The 22,615-nt window shown below is 37.8% G+C and overlaps 2 protein-coding genes across 7 annotated transcripts in view; one reads left to right on the top strand and one right to left on the bottom strand.

The window, feature by feature from the left end:
• Positions 1-2,993: 2,993 nt before the first annotated feature.
• On the bottom strand, positions 2,994-4,269 carry LOC108358869 (uncharacterized). The gene is made up of 2 exons (XM_017610385.1): positions 4,086-4,269; positions 2,994-4,022 (listed from the first exon to the last, which is right to left on the bottom strand). The coding sequence occupies exons 1-2, from the start codon at positions 4,126-4,128 to the stop codon at positions 3,379-3,381; spliced, it is 687 nt and encodes a 228-aa protein (XP_017465874.1). The 5' UTR covers positions 4,129-4,269; the 3' UTR covers positions 2,994-3,378.
• Positions 4,270-6,628: 2,359 nt separating this feature from the next.
• The window catches only part of LOC108358857 (N-acetylgalactosaminyltransferase 6-like), a 20,864-nt gene continuing 4,877 nt past the window's right edge, over positions 6,629-22,615 (top strand). Inside the window, exons 1-3 of one of the 6 annotated variants that reach the window (XM_017610355.1) lie at positions 6,629-6,838; positions 21,232-21,805; positions 21,894-22,609. In XM_017610355.1, the coding sequence (XP_017465844.1) occupies positions 21,324-21,805; positions 21,894-22,609 (1,198 nt within the window). In that variant the 5' untranslated portion in view covers positions 6,629-6,838; positions 21,232-21,323. Of the gene's footprint in view, positions 6,886-11,347; positions 11,838-20,039; positions 20,349-20,990; positions 21,168-21,231; positions 21,806-21,893; positions 22,610-22,615 lie in introns of those variants that run through there. The other 5 variants (XM_017610359.1, XM_017610354.1, XM_017610357.1 and 2 more) reach the window with 5 other exon arrangements.

Raw genomic sequence — 22,615 nt, 5'->3', positions numbered from 1 at the left:
TTGTTCCACACTATTCCGAGGGATAGTTGTGTTTTTTTTTACAAATTATCCAGTAACTTGCCAGCAACTCTCCAGTAACTTAATTTCTAAGAATTCGCTCTCATAGAAAAAATTTACAAAAAAATACAGGAACGCTTTTTCAGTAATAATTTGCAAGTTTCATGAACAGCTGATTAATTGGTTGTTTATTCGCAGCATATTCCTAATAAAACAATATATTTTATATTTAAATGTTTATTTTGTGAATTTCCACAATAAAAAGCCACAAACAGTTTCCTTATTAGTTTAAATTTCATCCAGCAACATGCGATCAGCTGTTTTTCGTACTGGCAAATTCTTACAAGTAAAAATTAGTTGCGTTTTTTTACTCATTTCCAGTAAAATCCAGTAAAAGTTTTTACGAATTTTCATGTTTTGGCGTTTTCGTACGCAAAAACTTGCAAAGTAGGGGAAATTGAGAGAGCGGAAAATGACAGCTGAAGTTGCAAGTTTTTACTGGATTTTACTGGATAAATTTTTACTTGTAAGAATTTGCCAGTACGAAANTATTTCCCCTACTTTTAAAGTTTTTGCGTACGAAAACGCCAAAACATGAAAATTCGTAAAAAACTTTTACTGGATTTTACTGGAAATGAGTAAAAAAAACGCAACTAATAAATTAATTTAAATGCGACCGTCCACATAGCTGAAATTTGGCAACGCTAACGCCAGCACAACGCAGAAAGATGGCCAACTCTCATCTTTTAGCGTGCGTCATTCGTCAGCTGTTGCAAAGAATTAAAATTATTAGAAATAGTTCTCCCTTTTTAAATGTGGGCAAGAAATATCGTTTTTAATGCAATTATTGATATAAAATATTAATTTATCTGTCGCTAGTATGTTATGGCCCTATTACGTATGGCNAGGAACGCTTTTTCAGTAATAATTTGCAAGTTTCATGAACAGCTGATTAATTGGTTGTTTATTCGCAGCNAATTTAAATGCGACCGTCCACATAGCTGAAATTTGGCAACGCTAACGCCAGCACAACGCAGAAAGATGGCCAACTCTCATCTTTTAGCGTGCGTCATTCGTCAGCTGTTGCAAAGAATTAAAATTATTAGAAATAGTTCTCCCTTTTTAAATGTGGGCAAGAAATATCGTTTTTAATGCAATTATTGATATAAAATATTAATTTATCTGTCGCTAGTATGTTATGGCCCTATTACGTATGGCGACTGGTGTCTAGTTGCTGGTCTAGTAGCCATGGCTACCAGTATTCTACTATACTACTATAGCAATTCATTTCAGTATATAGAAAAGCGCATACAACGTCCGGATTTACTTCTTTGTCATGTCCATTTCGAAGTTATTGGCAACTTTGCTCCAATGTGTCTTAACAATTTATGTAAAAAAATAAATAAATGATAAATTAATATTTCATACCAATAATAACATGAAAAACGAGATTTCTTTCCCACATTTGATTAAAAATTAAAAATATATCACATAATTTTATGTATTTGCAACCGCTGATTGACAACGCGCGCAATAACATGAGAGATGCCCATCTTTTTATGTGCGTTAACTTTGGCGTTGCCGTTGATATGTGGACATGTCCATATAATTGTAAGTGTTCGCTATGCAAAAAACTTGCAGATACCACAATTTTGACATTTCATTTGGAGGGGAAGTTGCAAATTCGTGCTGGGAAAATTTTTGCCAGCAAGAATTTGCAAGCGGGGTTGTGGATCACGGTTGCATTTTTGTCAACATTAATTTGAATCAACAAGTTCGTTAAATTTTAAAATAAACAGTTTTGTTGCGACTTAGGGCGTGTGTGAATCGGTAACAAAGCTCTATGGGCAGAGCTGCTGAATAATATTTTTACTATGGTGAGACAGTTTTGCCAATCTGCTGTGTGAAATGAAATATTTTTTGACAGCAGTACATTTTTGGTAACCGCAGATTTGTGCGGAATAAAATATTACAAATTGCAGTGAAATTAATATTTTAAGAACACATCTACCATCGTTGATTGCAATTCATCAATTTAAGCTTTTATTTAACGAAAAATTACACACATCGACAATCTTTGGGATTGTCAAAATTTTCTATGCATTTGTTAAGAATTTCACTAGCCTCATGAGCTACTGAAATTTTATTCACCTCATAGTTGTTAAAAATTTATTCGGCGGGAACTTTGTTACCGAGTCACACACGTTCTTACTAATGAAAGAATGTAAATATTTGTTTATTCAATTAATTTAATTATTTACAAACATTTGAAAGGTACTCGGAATTCCTGTTCCAAGGCGAATTTATATAAGGTGGTGTTGTTTCATCAGCTGTGAGTAGCGTTTGATTGTCAAAATTTTGTATTTCGCTAGTGAGCGAGTGAAAACGTGAGTGTTTGTATTTTCTGTCGCCCTTTTTCCTTCGGCGAAGAATAGCTGAAATTTGACAATGGCCCGCTAAAAGCAAAAACAAAATACAAGTAATTGTTGCATTTGTTGAATCGATACCACCTTATATATATTCGCCTTGTCCTGTTCGCGCAAAACTCAGTAAGTTTCTCTCTTTGGGAGAGTAATATAACTTATTATCTGAATTTTATTACCATGAACCAAAAAGACAAGATCACACGGGCATTAAGGAAAAAAGTTTAACGATTTTGACATTAGCCGTTTATTTACATTTCTTCGTTGTTTACAATTTGGTGGTGGCTTTTTACTACAATTTTCTTCATTTTCGCTTGTGACAACGTGTGTACACATAAGATAAAGAATAATTTAACACAACGGCATGATTTTTAGAAGAATTTGCATAATAAAAATGATTTTTCATGCGTTTAACAATTTCGCGGTTTTCTCCGTTCTCTTCGTTGTTTACTTCTTACAACAAAGATGGCTTCGAGATTTCGGCAGCTAGAAAATAACTTTTTTCGTTCTTTCCTTCCCGCGTGATCTTGTGTCTTTCGTTCATGTTTTATTACTGGCTAATTCTTAGTCCTCTTTCAGACACGTCAAGTCTTGAAAGTAATTTTTTTCGCATTCTCTTTAGTGTTTTCTATTTGCTTCCACACGCATCAACTTAAATTGAATTCAAATCCTTGGTTCTTAAATGGGAAAGCAACGAAAAGATCAAAAGAGACAAGAAAACTTGAAACGAATTGACGGTACGGAGGTATCTGTACTCTTCCCCTCTCTTCTCACCTCCTTCGCCAACGAACGAGCAGACTTGACGTGTCTGAAAGGGGACTTACTGGCAGTTGCATAGCGAACACTCCTTGTGTGTATTCATAGTTAGGTTTTAATCAATGTCAACACGAGAGTTCTATGTGGACCGGCCTTAATATTCCTATTTGCTCCGCACAGTTTTACTCGACACTCATTTACATCAAAGTGTGGAAATGTCGCGTTTTTTACGCTCCCGGTCCTCCATTTTTCGGCGCTGCATAGCAAGCATTTTTTCACGCATAGCAACAAGTTCATCCTTTTGACTAGCCTTGATGATTTCCGCATCAGCACTGTGAGATAGCGTCTCGATTTTCAGATTCATTGTTTTAATAGATTTTTTCGGCGGTGCTTCTGTACTCGGTCTTTCTATAGTATTATGCTGATGTTTTTGAGTACACACAGGTAGTTGCCGCTTCGTTTCTTTAACAGGGTACACTTCATTACTAAGCTGAGGCAGTGGAATTGTATGGGTTTTGGATGTATTATTTAATTGATTAACAGATGAATCCGGATTTAAAATATGAGTATTTTTAAAATCCCTAGGAGCATTTATTTGGCACAAATAATTTTTAAATGCTTCTAAAATCTCCTGATGGCGTCGTTCACGATTGCGCTCCTTTATTTCGTTAATTTCAATCATAGTGTTACGTATCGTGTTTGTTATAGCTGCAATACCTTCCTGGCAATGCATGCACTGCCTGCATTTTGAACTTTCCAAAATATTACCAACTTCTAAATCTTCCTCTTCGTCCTCATTTTTATTCATTATATCTGCAGCGGACAGCAAAATATGGATTTGATTTTCTATGAAGGAGGTAAATATTGAAAAATAAACATTTATTTAGGTAAACAAAAAATCTTTCCCACCACTTTTGAATGTGTCTTCAGACCCTTGCAATGGTGAATCCATACAGAAGTAATAAAATCTTTCAAGTCAAAGTTTACTCCGTATCTTTAGGAAGTGCAAACGATTATTTAGTTAGTGTAAATATTAAATGTGGGGAAAAAATCCAATAAACGCTTTGCGCAAAACAATTGTGATACTCTTCTAGTTGAGTGATGTACTGAATTGCCGGAACCCAATACTTGGTACCCAATACTTCAGAAATATTTCGGTATCCAATACTACTTTTTCGGTATACAATACCGATTCTGTACATACTTGCAGCTTTTTGACATAATTTTTAATACTAGATTCACATATAAGTAGGTTATCCTCATTTTCGAGCTTAACACCCTAATCTGTAATTATAACAAGAGATTAGCCATACAAAATTCGTCCCTTGTTAATCTGTAATTATAAAATAATCTCAGATTTAACCGATAACTTTTCGGTGTCCATCCTAGTTTTATCGATTGTTTTTGCGAAAGAGAGGAGAAATGCCAAATGTAAAAGTAAACAAAAATGTACGCTAGCAAGTAAAAGAGGTTTGTAAAGGTATTTTTAATAAAATGTTAAGTTAAAATATATTTATATTGCTTATTATAGCAGAAAAACGTAATGACGGTGGCACAGACAAGAAACATAACTTTTCCTTGAGATGTGAGAATAACAAGCACAACAAATTTGACGGCTAATAATCTGAGATTTGCCTGTGTAAACGGGGTGATTAAAAAACGAGCTTTGATTGAGATAATATTGATATGTGAACATAGTTTAACAGAATATCTATCAAAACAGTGGCATCGACTTTATTTCGACTATGAATAGTTTCACAATTAGTACGTGTAAGACGATGCCTTCCCAAAAGTTGAACAATTTGTACTAAGCAATGCGGAGACCACATATCAAAACACTCTCATCGCCTTCTTGATATTGTCACAACAGTAAACTACCATTTTATCAGTTCCCACCTTGGTACATATAACATTTAAGAAAAATGCTTTGACGGATAAAAGAAGTCTTTCAGATCTACAAAGATAACATCGTCCGATTCATGCAGAAAAAAATGTTTCAAATAAGGAAGAGTTTCTCTACATTGTGGCGATGAAAAATGGAAATTTAAACCTCTGTTAGCTCCTAAACTTTCTTTTGATCGGCTAGGCTTCCCTAAATGGCTTTTATTTTTGGTCTACATGCGTTCTAATTGGAAGCCTAAACTTTTCGGTACAGAGTGTCGAAAGTATTGGATACTTTTTAAATCGGTAGCGAGTATCGATCAATACTTCAAAGCATCGACTCAGCAAATCACTATTCTACTTGTTTACGTAGAGATGAAACGATATGAGTAAATACAAATACATACTCGATATTTTTCGATTGAACCAGTGATGGAAAAGTTAGCACTTTTATTGACAAAAGCACTAAATTAAAAGCGAAGGTACACAACATGCGTTCGCCGGCAAATGCGTCACGCCGTCAATGTCAAATAAAATTGAACACGTGCGTTTGTTTTACAGCCGTTACAGACGACGCCGTTACGAATGCGTATACGCGTTGCCGTTGAAAATAAACCAACTCACTACTTTTCTGTTGCGTTGAAGCGTTGACTTTTGAAATTCCTTTTGTGGTTTTGCTAATAAGCTGTTTTTTTTTTACAAAACAATGAGGGGTACAACGCAAAATGTGTAATAGCAAATTTTTCAACGTCGCCAACGCACCAACGGATCAACGCTCCGCCGCAGCAAAAAAAATTATGTGCCTTCAGCTTAATACCATGTTCTGACCGACATCGAAAACATGTTTTCGTTGCTAAAACTGGTTTTGACCTAAAACTTGTGTCCATGTAAAATCTGTCAAACGAAAACCAGTTTTCGCTGAGAACTCACGTTCCACTCATTCCAATCGGTGTCTTCACTAGTTTTTTTTCGATTATTTATCGAAGTGGAAGTCATATTTTCTCATCTTTAATACGCTATTTCGGATTTATTTTAATTGGGTGGTCGAAGTAATACAATGTTCCGACCGACAACGAAAACACACCGACTGTTGATGTTTTCGTTGACATTTCTTACATCTTTTGTTTACAATTTTGCTACCATTAAAAACACAGGACAACGCAGGCGTACACATATATTAAAGAACACCAAAGCGAGTTGATATTAAAGAAAAATCAGTGGTTATTGCTAAAAGGTATAATAAATACATGGATTTCAGTACCAGAAAAACTGAAATCAGCAAAGGCAAATATTTTCTCCATAATTGCTGCATTCTATTGATTGCTAACCCGATAGCCTTCTTCTGCATGAAAGCAACTGTCAAAAATTTCCAGCAGTAAAAAGTTACGAATTGGCAGCAGAAATGTAATTTTTTCTCACCATAGTAAAAAGTTTTTTCACCATAGAATTTTTCTACTGATTGGCACAGACCTTAAATTGTAAACACCGATGGCAAACATCGAAAATTGAACCGATTTTATCGATGTTTCAAAAACATCGATGCATCGTTTGCATTCCTATTTCCAGCAGAAATTAGTGATATTTTGTGATAATTATCTGTTAAGAAGCAAAGCTTTTTTTTAAATTTCGTAATGTTGTTTATTTGTCTTATCGCGAATACTTTTTAGACAGAGGGGTAGTTTGGGAAGCGAATATATTTATTTAAAGACTTATAATGCATTTATTAAGTTATAAACCATGCAACGTTTACTTATAAGAAAAACTTTACACATTACGCAGATGTATGTATACGTAGGGCGCAATTAAAAGTGTTTGGATGAACACTTGGGTGAGACCTAATATAATTTTTAAAATGAATGTAAGCAAATATCTTCTAGATAAGGTGAAGTTCCTGAAACTTGCAGTAAAAGTGGCATGCGAACATGATTACTTCATACATTTGTTCGTTCTCACGACAGTCGGGTCTACGCAACCGGAACAACCCAGATTTATATCTCATGGATATCCATGTTATATCTGGTCCAGGTCTGTAACTCCAGCAAAACCGCAAAAATGTTTGGCGAATTTATATGATAATACTACAACAACAATAAAGAATTCATCAAATCGGAAAATAAATAACGGCTTGTGCAAACTCGAAAGAAATCTCCTCATGAAATTTCTCCAAGTCAAGGCACGTTAATAATTAATATGCCTTGCTCCGAGAATTTGATCTTTAGCGCACGTTAAGTACGCAGAATGGAATAACAGTAACAGGGAAAATTTTAGTATGCGGACGGCAAGAAAGTGAAAAAGTGTGGATGAGGGGGGTTAGAATAGGTCTCCCTGATTTCAAAAATACCCCCTTTGTCTAGCAACCCTATAGTTTTTATATAATTTGCTGTTAAAATTTTCGTATAAACGATGAATAAGATAGCAATATAACATCAAACTTGGTGCTGCCAGACTGGAATTTTGAATATTAAAAGCAGATTTTTAATTCGGAACTTGCACTTAGTAGAATTCTCCTTTATGTATTGCCGAAGAAGAAGTGCTGGACACCTTTTGCAGAGAACTCCCTTCTGCGTAGGAGGCCTTCTGCCGCACTTAGGGATTATAATCCTCACTAAGTAGAATTCTCCTTTCTGTATTGCCAAAGAAGTGGGCTGCACACTATTTGCAGAGATCACCTTTCTGCGTAGGCGGCTTTCGGCCTCACTTAGAGATTATAACCCTCACAACGTAGAATGTTCCTTTCTGTGTTGCTGAAAAAAGGGGGCGGGACACCTTTCTGTGAGGGCGGCCTGCGGCCGCACTTAGGAATTATAACCCTCACTATGTAGAATTCTTTCTATTGTATTGTTTTGTACAGTATGGCAACACATGTTGTTGTTGTTGTAGCGGCTACAACAACCGCGCCCAGATCGGTTGATATCTCAGTCGTTGTCGTCAAGTTCCACTAACGGCAGCCCTAGGAAGCGTGCAGCCTCTATCGGGTCGGTCCACTAGGACAAAGCCGTTAGGGTTGTCGGGTTTGCTTGATGAACCTCTGGACTTCGTCCGTCAGTTCATATAGATGCCTCCTGACGTGCCTAGGCGAGGGCTCCTCTGCAAGCAGCTGTCTGTTTGGGAGGCCACTCCTGTGGCTCCCTATTAGAAACTGGTTGAATAGCATTATGTTGTGCTCCTTTATGGGGAGCATTTGGGCCTCGTTGTGGAGGTGATGTTCGGGCGACATCAGGAGGCATCCTGTCGCTGTCCTGAGTGCGGTGTTCTGTACAGTCTGTAGCTTCGTCCACTACGTCCTACTAGTCCCCGGCGACCTCACTGGCGCTGCGTAATTTAAAACCGGCCGGCCTATTGCCTTGTATGTTGCCAGCAACGTTTCTTCGTCTTTGCCCCAAGTACTGCCGGCTAGCGACTTGAGGACCTTGGTGCGGCTCTGTACTTTATGTTGTTGTTGTTGTTGTTGTAGCGGCTACTAAGCCCCGTTCGGGGCGGTTCATCCATCATCGTTGTCGTCTATTTCAGCTAGGGGGAGGCCCAGGAAGTGTGCTACTTCCAGAGGGGCTGTCCATAGGGACAGGGGCGTTAGCTGAGTGGGATTCTCAAGGCATGTGAAGAGGTGCCGGGAGTCATGTGGCGACTCTCCACATGCCGGGAATTGGTTGTGCACATCCTCGTTGATTCTGCTCAGGTAGCTGTTGAGTCTGCTGCAATAGCCAGAGCGAAGCTGGGCTATTGAGGTGCGGGTCTCCCGCGGCAGACAATGTTCTGTCCCGTCCACGTCCGGTGGTTGTGTGCCTAGAACGCCATTCACCGGGCGGGAGTTTACATAACTTGAGACTGATTCCCTGTGAATGCCGTTCAGGGCCTGTCCGTAGGTTGACGGGTCCAGAGGTTGTTTAATATACCTCTGGACTTCGTCTATCAGTTCGTAAAGATGCCTCCTGACGTGCCATGGCGAGGGCTCTTCCGCGAGCAGTTGCCCTCTGTACTTTATTGACAATAGCGGTAGCGGATTTTGGAGTTATTCACCGTCGGAATTGGTGTATAATCGACGTGAATTCCCTGACTTCCTTCGTCCAGGTGGTGAACATGGTCGCAGAGGATTTCGTAGGGGAGAGGGCTAGACACTTTGCAGTAAGAAGCGAGAAAGATCGGAGAGATACACGTTTACTTTCGAACACAGGTCATCAATTCCATTCCCAGTCGCCATGATCGAGCAATCGTCGGCGTAAGAGACAATCGAGACTCCCTCTGGTGGTTAAGGAAGCTTTGAAATATAAAAGTTGAACAGTAGCGGGGAAAGTACACAACCCTGTGGAACCCCCTGTTTTATTTTCCTAAGTTTGCTCGATTTGTCTCTAAACATTACCGACGAGTGTCGACCACTCAGATAATTTGCCGACCACCGTTTGAGCCTCTGTGGGAGAGAGGAATCCTCTATATCTTCTAGTAGCGTGGAATGGCTGACAGTGTCAAATGCCTTTGACAGGTCCAACGCTACTAGAATCGTTCTATCACAGGGACGGTTACGGTTAAGGCCACGAGTTATCTGAGTATTTATGGCGTAAAGTGCTGTTGTTGTACTGCGCACTTTATGGAAACTATGCTGATGCTTCGCTGGGGTCAGGGCCTCAAGTGTCTTCGCTACCAGGGAAAGAGTGTTATCGGTCAATACGAATCTCCTTTGTTGGCGGGTTTCCCCAGTTTGAGCAGTGGGACCACTCTCCCCACCTTCCAGATGTCTGGGATGATGAGAGTGGCCATTGACAAATTGAGGACCTCCGTTAGGTACGCTACTCCCGCAGGACCCAAATTTTTCAGCATCAACATGCATATTCCGTCGGGACCCATGGCTTTGGAGGATTTCGCCTTCCCGATGGCCACCTGAACTTCACCGCTAGTGAAAGCAAGGGGGGCACAAGTTGTTGGCAGTTTGTGCAGCCTTCTGGTCACTCGACGCTTGGCTTTGTCCACCGAGGATGCAGTATGAACTGCCGGCTAAAGTAGCTCGTGCATCGCTCCGGGTCCGACGAAATATGGTCGCCGAAAGAAATTTCGACTCTGTCGTCGTGCTTCGTCGGATTGGACGGTGACCTCACCGTTGACCAAAGCTTACTCACACCAGAGGTGAAGTTACAGGTCTTCAGATGCTCTTCCCACTTCTTTCGCTTATATACGTCCACTAGTTGCCGAATCTCCGCGTTGAGATCCTTGATACGGAGATCTCCGGGATCGGCCTGACGAAGGCTGTCACGCTCATCGGCTAGAACAGTCGCTTCGGCAGGGAAATTTGGACGTGGGTCTGTAATGCATCCTGCCAGTACGAAGCGAGCTGCAGCAGCGGTGACAGCCCTGCGGACTTACGTTCACCAAGGTGGACGTCGGTTGGTGTGGGGAGAGCAATGAAGGTGTTTTCAGTAAATTCTGCGAAGCCTTTCCAATTAGCTTTAGAGAAGTTGATATAGGTTCGGTGCTCCGCGGAAGCAAAGTCGGTTGGTTTATCGATCGAGATGACTATGGGCAGATGGTTTGATGCCAAAGTCAGCATAGGTTGCCAAGATAGGCTGTTTATCAGACCAGCGCTGACTATTGTTATGTCTGGCGAGCTGCAGCAGCTGCCCATAATCCTGGTGGGTCCGTCGTCGTTCATTGTGCAGAATGTCGAATCGTCTATCTGCTCAGCCAAGTCTGTTCCCCTACGATCGTTTGACAGACTTGAGTGCCAAAGATCGTGGTGCGCATTAAAGTCACCTACTACCATACGGTTTTCACCTCTGAGGAGCGCACCTATATCAGGGTGATATCCTGCCAGGCAGCAAGTGACAGGGGGTATGTACACGTTAAATATTTCGAGCTCAATATCGCCTGACCGGATAGCAATGCCCTAACATTCTAGGGTGGTATCCCTGCGGTCGATGTCTGCTTCAATAAGACGATACTGCACGGTGTGGTGCGTGATTAACGCTAAGCCATCACCATTATCTCGCTCGCGATCTCGACGGTTGAATTGCGACAATGTTGAATTGCTGTGCAACTTCGTCTCTTGGACCGCAGCTATCAATATACTATGCCTTCCCATGAATACGGTTATCTCTTCGATCTCGCTCTGAAGTCCGTTACATTTAAATTGAAGGAGCTTCATGTGGTTCGGGAGACGTGTTGTTATGCGGGGTGTGAGGTTACGGAATATCGTCTGCAATACCGTGCAGATTGTAGGAGGAACCAGGAGTTGGTGGACGAGGTGTGTGGGTGGTCAGGTGGACTGGGGTTAGCCGTGGAGGCTGCTCTGTTTGAGCAACAGGTGGCTACAAATGATGTGGTCCACTGCCGTTGGTCCGTAGTCCTGAGCAGACTCTGAGGTGACTCCACCTGTCGCAAGCAATGCTCTTGACTGAGGTGCAGTTGTGGTGTAGTAGTCTCTGGCATACACAGCAGGTGTAGATTTCTGGCCCTGGGTTTGATTCGATACCAGCCCTGGGCAGAAGAATTCCTAGCAAATGGAGCCCTATGGACGAACAACTTCTGAGATACTTCGCCGACCTAAACAGGGTTAGATCGCCGAAACAACAGCCCTTGGTCGGATAAAACCCGAGTCATTCCGGTACGTAGAACCGGCTGTCGTGTGAAAGTTTCCCTCAGCGTTGCTGCTTTGGTAATTTTTAAGCAAAATTGGTAATTTTTTTCTTCATTTATTAAACTTGGTAATTTATTTTTCAATTTGGTAACTTTTTCGATTCGGTCCTACATGTCATGGATGTGGCCCGTAAGCGATTACGTTTGTAGAAATACCAGGTAATAATTTAATGCTAAGAATGAGAGAGACGTCCGCATGTTGAGATGATAGGTCGTATCATTGAAAACCCTGGCTTTTAATTGAAGCCAGAAAGAATCTTGATCATTTCAACTTTAAGATCGTTTATTGTTAGGGTGCACTGTCCATTTCTGGAAAAATGTTTCACTTTCTGTGCAAGAAAAGTTCGTGTGGTAAGTCTTTCGTTTAATAATAATATTCGATTGGCGCTTACACATATGTTAGTGTTTGGCCGAGCCTCTCCTCCGACTTGTGGCGTGCGTCGTGATGTTCTCACACAAATCGGAGGGACCTACAGTTTTACGCCGACTCCGAACGGCGATTGTATTTTTATGAGAAGCTGTTTTTCATGGCAGATATACACTCAGAGGTTTGCCATTGCCTGCCGAGGGACAACCGCTGTTAAGAAAAACCTTTTTCTATATTTTTTGCGATGTTGCTTTGACCAGGGCTTGAATCCAGGTGCTGATGAGTGAAAGCGCGCACTGCTTACCACTACACAACAGCGGCCGAAGTCTTTCGTTTAGAATGTCCAAATTACATTTGGACTGAGGTGGAGTTTGTTAGGTTTTATACTGATCTACATCCCAACTGTAGCAATATGATTCGCGCATACATAAGTAGTAAATGATATTTTGTATGTATTGAATTGACTTACATATGTTAAGATTTTTTCATTTTCAATAAAATATTCAAGCAGAACAGACTAGTTTCCATTTAAACCGTTTTTATTTTACAAAAAGAAAATACTTACATTAGTATATGAAAAATGTCTTCCATATTAAGTGATTTTTCGTCCGAAGATTTCGTGGTTGATCCAACTTTTACCTTATGTGAATGCGGAAGGCGTAAGCGTAATATTTTAAACGAAAATCCTTCTATGCACTTTAATTTTTCATTTACATAAAATGTACGTACATATTATGTACATACATATAATAAATATAAATTTATTTCATTGGAAGTTACTGGAATTCATTGACATTTTCTATATATTTTATATACTACTGGAGTTTTAATTAAGCTTTTTATGTACCCATTTATTTTCTAAATAAATTAGTGTTATAATTCTATGAAGAAGTGAACGCAAAGATTGCTTTAGATTATCATTATTCACCTCAGGCTGCAAAAATGACTAATTAGTCATGAATACCGGAAAAGACTAATGACTCCCACTTTGCAGTCTTTAGTCAAACATGTGATTGATTGGCTGCAGTTAAAATGTGATAGTCAACGATTTAAAGTCACGAAGACTGCATTCTTTAACACCTCTGGCAAATAGGTAACCGCGACATCGCATCCGCATTAGCATTATCATTGGACTTTTTCAACTGGATCTCAAAATCAAAATGTGCCAGAAAAATAGCGTAATACTGCATTCCTGTGGCTGACAACAATGGCAAGTCCTTCTGCGGTGAAAATATTTGTGAAATCGGTTTATTGTCCGTCACCAATTTCCGAACACCGAAAATAATAGCATATGCCTCCTTGTCAATTTGCCTATATTTCTGCTGCGTTTTTGTTAGGGTTTGTGACGCGAATTGTAACGGCCTTTCGGAGCCGTCCTCATAAACACGACTAAGCACCGCACCTACGCCCACAGGACTGGCATCTACTGCCAACACCACGGGCAACTTGGGGTCATAGTGCGTCAAACACAAACTGGACTGCATTTGCTCCTTTGCTTCCGCAAATGCCTTCCAACAGCGTTCTTCAAGAAGGAATTTTACCTCATTTTGCAGTAGCTTGTTTAACGGGTAAACGGTGTTAATAACAAAAATCATAAATTAATCGTTATTTTGTGATTTTTATTTTTTCGGTAATTTTTTATCGTTATTTTATGATTTTTATTTTTTCGATAACTTTTAATCGTTATTTTGTGATTTTTATTTGTTTGATCATCTTCAATCGTTATTTTATGACTTTTATTTTTTCGATAATTTTTAATCGTTATAGTGTGATTTTTATTTTTTTGATCATCTTTAATCGTTATTTTATGATTTTTATGAGGACTGGGAACTTCATCCGGATTTTTCAACTATCCGGAAAACCGAATATTCAAATATGCGGATACCTAAATGAAAAATCCGGTTACTCTGGAAACTAGGATAATATTCGGCTATCCGAACATCAGGATTTTTCGTTATGAAAACGATACTTTCATTTCACAATACTAGGCGCTCATAAATGTGTAGTAACAAGTTTTCTATTTCTACGCACGAAATTGTGTGTATAAATTTTTCAATTTCCAAAATTCTTCTTTGGAGTTTCCAAGGCTTCTATAAACGAATTAAAAAGTTCAACAAACATATTTATGCGTATAGAAGACTTGCTACTTCCTTGCAAACCAAAGTTCCCGAAATCTTAACGAAAGCTTTAGGAGTTTCTCATTTCTTTAAATGTTTTTTTTACGAATCTTCAAAGAAGAATAAAGAAAACTGTGAAAAAAATCTGCAATAAATTTTTCACATAGCAGAATTATTTTGATTTCTTTACAGATTTTCTTCCGTAATTTCGTAAAAGAAATGAAGTATGCATATTTTATTTCATTTTAGAAAATTCGCCGAAAAATCGGATGAGATCTTTACGAATTCTGTAAAATTTCTCTATAATTCAGAATATTTACTCTGAAAAAATAGTTTGAAAAAAGGATGACAATAATAGTGCCATTTGTTTGTATTGTGACAAAACGATACAAACCAAAGCGTCAACTTCAAGTCCGTCAAGAGCTAATTTACTCTATCGTGTGCATAATTGAATTTACAAATATTATAATCACTTTGTTGTTTTTGTTTAGATATCCGAAAATATGAATATTACCCGGATCTTCGTAAACCAAACCCGGTTATCCGAATAATTGCACAAATGAATATTAACCGGATATCCATACTATCCGGATTTTATTCGTGGCGACGTATCAGATATACATACATATGTACACATGATTCAATTATTAAAGGTTTTGTAATTAGCTGTTTTCTAAAATTTGATACTGCCACCCACATAGATGTATTTTTTAATCAGTGGGAAAAGGCGAAGAATTCAATCATCTTTAAAAAATTAGCGAAGTTCCACAAAAAGGTGTTCATAATACTGCATGGTAGTTTTTTCTTCAGTTATTTAATTGTAACCAGCTTATTTACATCGAGTATATATATTAAAAATAAATATTTGTACGTACATATATACCAAAGTTGCGAAGAATGGATGGTCCACTTTGGGATAGTTTTCTGTTGTGTCTTTGCCTTGTAATTCTTCGTGGTACTTGTTTTTGGAAGAATTATATAATTTTGATAAAAAAGAAACCAGCCCTCATCTTTTGTAAACGAGCTACATAAGAACGCTCCAACTCGGCTAACTATATTGTGGCAGCACTTGTAAAAACCGTAATTAATTGACAAAAAGTAAAGAAATCAAGCTGGTTTTTGTAAAAAAGTGTCGTAAACAAAATTAATAAACAAATTTTCCGGAGAATGTAAATATGTACATACATATGTATGTACGTAAGTTTATACGAACGTGATCTACATCGTCGGTTGAGAAGTGCCGTACATCGCGCGAATGCGAATGTATATTTAGCAAACAAAATTACAAATTTAAGCCAATATTTTTTGCCGCACAAAGGAGTATTTGTGTAATAAATCTGATCAAAAGTCAGATTTATCGACTTTGATAAAAGTGTCTTTAAACCTATTATTTCTCAAGCTATATAACCGAGCTATCAATGGGCACACAGTGGTCCTCAAGCATCGTCAGGTATTATTAAAATGTAGCCAAGCACATCCTTCAGGAAGCTATTCCAAATTACTCCCAGATCTTAAAATTCCAAGGTTTGAAATTGTAGCTGCTAGCCCTTTTCGATTGGGGTATATCTCAATGAAATTGTGCCGGAGTCAGATAACTAGACTGAGTATCAAATACAAATCAGTAGGAAATATCCTGAAAGTTTTTCTCAATCGACCCTAGATTCCGAATTTTCATCTCAGGATTGTTACTAGTATATGCATTAGAGAACTTGAATTTCACAATTATCTGAAATTTTCCTAGCATCACAACGAATTCTCCACCTTTACATCGTCCAAAATCATCCAATTATGCGACAAAATGCAAAATTTCGTCGAAAAAATTCAAATTTTTCGTGTTCTTCCAGAATTTTCCGAGGTTTCCACTAAGAATTTTCTATTTTTCCATTCGAAAAGCCAGCCCGAAACGATGGCACACAAAATTCCACAAAAAAAAAATTAATTTTCGATTTTCCCGACTTGTCCGGAGGGTTTTACCAAAATTTTCTTTCGTAGAAACTTTTTCTTAGCAATAAGGAACAACGAAAAAAAAAATGTTTTAGGCCAAGTCGGCCCAGCCGTTCTCAATTGATAAATTACTATACATTTGTCACACCATTTTTACATATGCAGATAATATTAAATAAACAAAATACAAATGCCAAATGCCAGAACCGGCATTGTAATGCTCTCACCCCCTAGGATTGTTGTTTATTGAAAAAACGTATACCCCAATTTTTTATTTTGAAATCAAAAAATATTTAGAGGTCGCTCGCAGCGCTCAAAGTTTTCCATGTATTTTTATATGGGAAAAATTAAATTTTTCGTTGAAATTGGTATAGAGTTCTTGAACATCAATATTTTTCGATCGGAAAACTCTGGTGCTCTTCAGAAGACTTCCAATAACAATACCCAATTGTTTATTTAACCATTTTTTAATACTAACGATTTTTTATTGGTCGCCCCATTGCATTTTTCGGGATTTTTGTCGGTTTTTGGCGGACCTGTAAATTATAGTTGCGTTGAAAAAATTGTTAAATAAACAATGGGATATTATTACTGGGAATCTCCTGCAGATAAACAGAGGTTTCTGGTAGAAAAATATTTATTTTTAACTATTCTATACCATTTCAACGAAAAATTTAATTTTTCCCATATAAAAATACATGGAAAACTTTGGGCGCTTTGAGCGACCTCTAAATATTTTTTGATTTCAAAGTAAAAAAATAAGGATATAACTTCACTTTTTCACATACATTTTTGGCCCATCCTAATGTACATAGTAGGGATTTTGTGAATGTGGAATTTTAGACATTCGCGGATGCGGATTACTGCCAACCGGATGGGTAGGCCAGAAAAAGAATACTATAACGGGCATTGAAAAGTTTAATTCTTATCCGCAAAGTTGTAGCTTGTGGTTTGATATTTTCTTCAGTTGGAGATCTTCTCGGATGCATATTTGCTAGCAACAGTCCTGAGATGCATATATGCCAATCGTGCCATGAAAGTTCGGAATCTAGTATCGGTTGAGAACAACTTTCAGGATGTTTCCTGTGGCTACATTTTTCATTCTCGAACTTGTATCCAGTATTTGATACTCTGTCTAGTTATCTGACTCCGGCACAATTTCATTGAGATATGCCCCAATCGAAGCGAGCAGCTACGATTTCAAACCTTGAAATTGTGAAATCTGGGAGTAATTTGGAATAGCTTCCTGAAGGCTGTGCTTGGCTACATTTTAATAATACCTAACGATGCTTGAGGACCACTGTGTGCCCATTGATAGCTCGGTTATATAGCTTGAAAGATAATAGGGTTAAAGACACTTTTATCCAAGTCGATAAATCTGACTTTTGAGCCCTTTGTGCGGCAAAAGCACCGCATTGATTATTGCGAATGCGAAAGCGAATACGAATGTCAAAATTAATGCGGAAGCTCCGCGGTTGCGAATGCGAATATTCGCAACAACCCTAGTATACACATACATACCTAGCATATAAGTTCTTATGCATTGAGTGCAAAATAGTGTATTTTAGTACAAAACGAAATTAAATTTTATGTTCCTAAATACAATACATATTTCTTCCTTAGCACCATATAAAAAAGTGTTTTATGTAATGTACATAAATGTGCTATACGTATATATATTTTTACACGTACAACCATATGTATGTAATGTTGCATAACAAGCCAATTAATTAAATTATTTGCCCGTTATGAATTGACACATTTATTTGGAGAGTCCGACGGATTAATCGGCATCATGTAGAATCGGCACAAAATTGAGCATCGACATCGGCATCGGCCTTTGTTTGCCGATTCTTTGGAATCTCTTTTCATATGTTCAGGTCAAGCGACAGCCAACATCAAAAAACATTTGCAGATAGCTCACAAAAATGAATCTTTTTGGTTGAAGGTGTTTCACGTTTTTTCCATACAAAATTATGTTCGACAATTTTTTTTATATGGAGGACACTGCTAGCAAAAAAATTTCCAAAAATTAACAGTATTTTATAGCACCTTGAAATTTGCTCTTCATTTTACTATAATTAAATGGTCTACAAAACTGCATACCAAAATTCTGATTAAAAAGTTTGAAATTTTGGTGAAAATAAGCAGAATTTTTCTAATTTTTGTACAAAGTTTGAGATCTGAATTTATATCGTCGCTGCGCCAACAAATACAGTTGTGTGTTTTTTAATAACTTTTCAGGAGAGAAAAAACTGATTCCTGGTGTCAGTAGGCAATAAATATTTTGCAAGTGTGGTATTAACTAGTAATTTTTAGCAAAAAAAAACCGACTTCAACTCCCATATAAAAAAATATATATATATATATATCTCATGATCCGCTGATCGGATCTTAACCAGATTAGTATGGGACCACCTCTGAGACACTACCTTTCCGACGCAAAAAGAATTATCGAAATCGGTTGACGTGGTCCAAAGTTATGTATGTTATACATAAAAAAAAAAACAAGTAAGAAAGTCTAAGTTCGGGCGAAGCCGAACATTAAATACCCGGCGCAAGTATTAAATATATGTTTTTTCACCTTTCCGAAACCTTCCGCTAGATGGTAAGCCGGGGTGTATCAATTTTGAGTAAATTAGCGTCCTTCAATTTCGAAATATTGAAGTTTCAAGCATTTCTGAAATTTACCGTTATATGAGAAGCGGCCGTTATTTTAGTCCGATTTCAATAATTTTCAACGTTTTGCTTATATGTGGCAAGCACAATAACCACACCGAGTTTGGTACAAATTGGTAGAACGGTTACCGATATACNAAAATTATATTAAAAATATGCTATTGATTTAGGAAAAAAATCATTTTTTTTACCAATTAATTGATCAACATTTGCGCCGGAAAAATTTCGGTTTGGCCGGCAGCCGATTTGTTAGCCGTTTTGTAAAAAAAAAATAGCCGTTTTTAGCCGGGCTTGCTATCTGCCTTGGTTTCTTAAAACTCAACTATATATGTTTCCATTTTTGACTAAGCGATCCAAAATCTGTTAGAAATGGCTGCTAGCCTTATCGCGGAGAACATTTTCATGTCAGGCAGGGTTATTTTTATTTTAATCGAATATATATTTTCTAAAGAAGGCCGTAGCGGGGATTTTCCTCAAAAAATATTTGTCATGAATGTCTTTAATTTAAGTGTGAAGTTTTATTCGCAAACTTAGAAAATAACAAATTGTTTCATTGTTTGCTTAATACGCGTTTGTGTTTGGATATAGTGCTAACACATAGAATAAATATAACAGGTAGCGCATATTCAATTCTGCCTTAACTAAAAAACATAATTGTTGCCCACGCTTAAAGGTTTGAGGTAAGGGAAAAATTGATATTTTCAAGCACTATGTACACATATGTGTCGACCGCTGTGGTTTAGTGTATTAGAAAAAAAAATTTGATGAGAACTTACCCTGCAAACCATTTTTTCAGAGTATTCTAAATTGTAGGGAAATTTTAAAGAATTCCTAATTTCAGAGAGCCAAAAAACAGGATCTACATGTATATTTCTTATTAGTCCGACTTTCTTCAACATACGTTTCAATTTCTATGTAGTAGTAACTGTCGGGTTTCCTATATCGACTCTGGTTGAGATTGTATTCGGATTACGAATACAGTTTTTTCAGCCGAGTACCTTTCAAATCATTGGAATTAACTAAATTAATTAAGTAAACAAGTACTTACATATATTTTTCATTTTAAAATCGCTTAAGTTTGTAAATTTTTAAATTTAACAAACTTGTTTAATCAAATTATCGTCGACAAAAAATCCAACCATGTGCCACAATCATATGTTTTTCCTAATTGTAAAATTTTTTCCCCAAGAACTAGTCTTTCTACATGTGATTTATTTAAATAAAACATGTGAAATTTAGTTGAAAGAGTTTAGCCCTTTTTTAGCCGTTATTTTTTGCTAATTTAGCCGGTTGGTCCAAAAAGTTCTGGCAACACTGGTTATCAAGGATCCAGTCGTGTGCATTATTTGATGACAAAAATTAAAAAGCTAAACAATGTTAAGAAAAAGCTAAGTTAAAAGCTAAAGCTAAGCAGAAAATTTCCTGGCTAAATCCAAATAAAAAGAGCAAAGCCTAGCAGGAAACAGCTGAACCCACACAGATTTGCATATTTTTGAATAAACGCCTTCGCATTTTAATATATAGGAAGATCACTTCTTCGCAACTGGCTGTTTTTCCTACAGGGTAATCAGACAGTATCATCCCAGTAGAAATCGGTTGTATGCATTCTTAAAGGATGCTTGCTATATGTGTGAATTAGACTGCTTTTACACAGTTCAAGTATTGAATTCAATTCTGCTCGCATGTGGAAGAGAGGGGGTGAGAAGAAAAGGGACCAGTACACATGGGGCTGTACCGTCAAGTCGTTTCAACTTTCTTGCTTTGCTTTTGGCATTTTCGTTGCTTCCCGTTTAAAGAACCAAAAACTTGTATTCAACAGAATTGAAACGTGTAAAAGCAAATAGAAAACACAAAAGAGAATGAGCAAAAATTGCTTTCAAGTAGTTGAATCATGTAAATCGGGTGTTAGTGTGAACAATTCATGCGTAGTTATGAATTTCCACGAATAAATTCAAATTCTAGCGAATTGCAAGCGAATGTACGTTGTCGTTGTTTTATGTAAGTGCTACTTGCTTGTATGTCCCCGTATATTAAAATGTATCAGAAAAGTAGCATTTACATATAAGGATCTTGTAAGAATGCTTTAATACTGTTCCATTAATGCATTTTTGAATGTTTGAAACATTAATTCAGTCATATGCATACAGCAGTAGTACAAGTGTATGATTAAGGTACGCATACGCTCTGAGAAACCACGCCTGTTAAATGGAAATGAAGGTTGATTTATACTGGCATGTATATCTACACAGCAGCAAGCTCATGCCACCAACAGCGATGCGATGTTGTATGCTTAAGGTTTCTACTGGGATAGTCACGTTGTTATCACATTTTAGATACATACATATGTATGTATGTGCACTGTAGTACATATGATTTGACAATGTATGTACGCCAACATATTTTGTGTACTATCTTAAAAGTTTATTTTTTTTAATATTATTTATAGTTGAAGTTCGAGTCGTTATTTCGCCGCGTTGGCGTGTAGATCAGAAGTTCTAACATTCCACGAGATTTCGCGACGTGTGCATTTACACCAAGATGCGTCGAAGAAATATGAAATGGGTTTTGAAAGCAGCAATTCTGTTGACCTTGTCGCTGATTCTGTTTCTTTTGCTTACAAGCTGGATATCTTCCAGCCCTTATCGCAATAAGTTACCAATTTTGACGCCAATGCATGCAGCGAATTTACGAGCGCATAAAAAAATGTCGGATAATCATGTGGACGGGGTTGTAGAGAGCAATGCTGAAGCTCCAATGCTGCCAATATTACAAAACGAGCGGAAATCTGAGGATAGACAGCTGCAGTTACCAGTTGATCTGAAAAAAGACTGGCATGATTACTTGGCTATGGAGTTTGATCAGAAGCGAGTGGGACTGGGCGAACAAGGCAAGCGTGCTGAACTAAGTGATGAATCGCAGAAAGAATTAGAACAGAAAATGTCTCTGGAAAATGGATTTAATGCTCTACTTTCCGATTCGATTTCGGTAAATCGTTCCCTTCCCGATATTCGCTATAAAGGGTAAGTTTGATTTGATCATTGAAACTAGTTTATTGTGAATTTTATTAATGCTTGATAACGCAAAATTTTTATTTTGTCTTGTACACAGATGCAAAAAAAAGAAATATTTGCCGAAGTTGCCTTCAGTCAGCATCATAATTCCATTCTACAATGAGCATTTGGGCGTGCTTATGCGTTCCGTTCACAGCCTGATAAATCGTTCGCCTCCGGAATTGATAAAGGAAATAATTTTGGTAGACGATTTTAGTGATCGCGAGTACTTATTCCAACAACTTGAGCAATATGTAGCTGAAAACTTTCCTAAAGTACAAATAGTGCGTTTGAAAGAACGTACTGGACTGATTGGTGCAAGAATGGCTGGTGCGCGCCGAGCCACAGCCGAAGTACTGATATTTTTGGATTCACATATTGAAGCTAACTACAATTGGCTGCCACCGCTATTGGAGCCAATAGCAATAAATAAACGAGTTTCGGTTTGCCCGTTTATCGACGTTATCGATCACAGTAATTTTGAGTATAGAGCACAAGACGAAGGCGCTCGTGGCGCATTTGATTGGGAGTTTTATTACAAACGCTTACCGTTATTGCCGGAAGATTTGGAAGACAGAACTAAACCATTTAAGAGTCCAGTTATGGCAGGTGGATTATTTGCTATATCAAGTGATTTTTTCTGGGAGTTGGGTGGCTACGATGAGGGTCTTGATATTTGGGGAGGCGAACAATACGAACTGAGTTTCAAGATTTGGATGTGTGGTGGAGAGCTTGTGGATGCGCCTTGCTCGAGAGTTGGACATATCTACAGAGGTCCAC

This window comes from Rhagoletis zephyria, unplaced genomic scaffold (genome assembly GCF_001687245.7).
Source record: "Rhagoletis zephyria isolate East Lansing unplaced genomic scaffold, Rhagoletis_zephyria_1.1 Rzeph_scaffold_00306, whole genome shotgun sequence".
Classification (NCBI taxonomy): Eukaryota; Metazoa; Arthropoda; class Insecta; order Diptera; family Tephritidae; genus Rhagoletis; species Rhagoletis zephyria.
The sequence above is the reverse complement of the archived record's forward strand: the minus strand, read 5'-3'. Positions and strand labels throughout refer to the sequence as shown.

Coding starts and splice junctions, on each gene's coding strand:
- LOC108358869 (XM_017610385.1), bottom strand. CDS start 4,128: ATGGATTCACCATTGCAAGGGTCTGAAGACACATTCAAAAGTG. Junction 4,023..4,085: donor TGAAGACACATTCAAAAGTG/GTGGGAAAGATT, acceptor CCTCCTTCATAG/AAAATCAAATCCATATTTTG.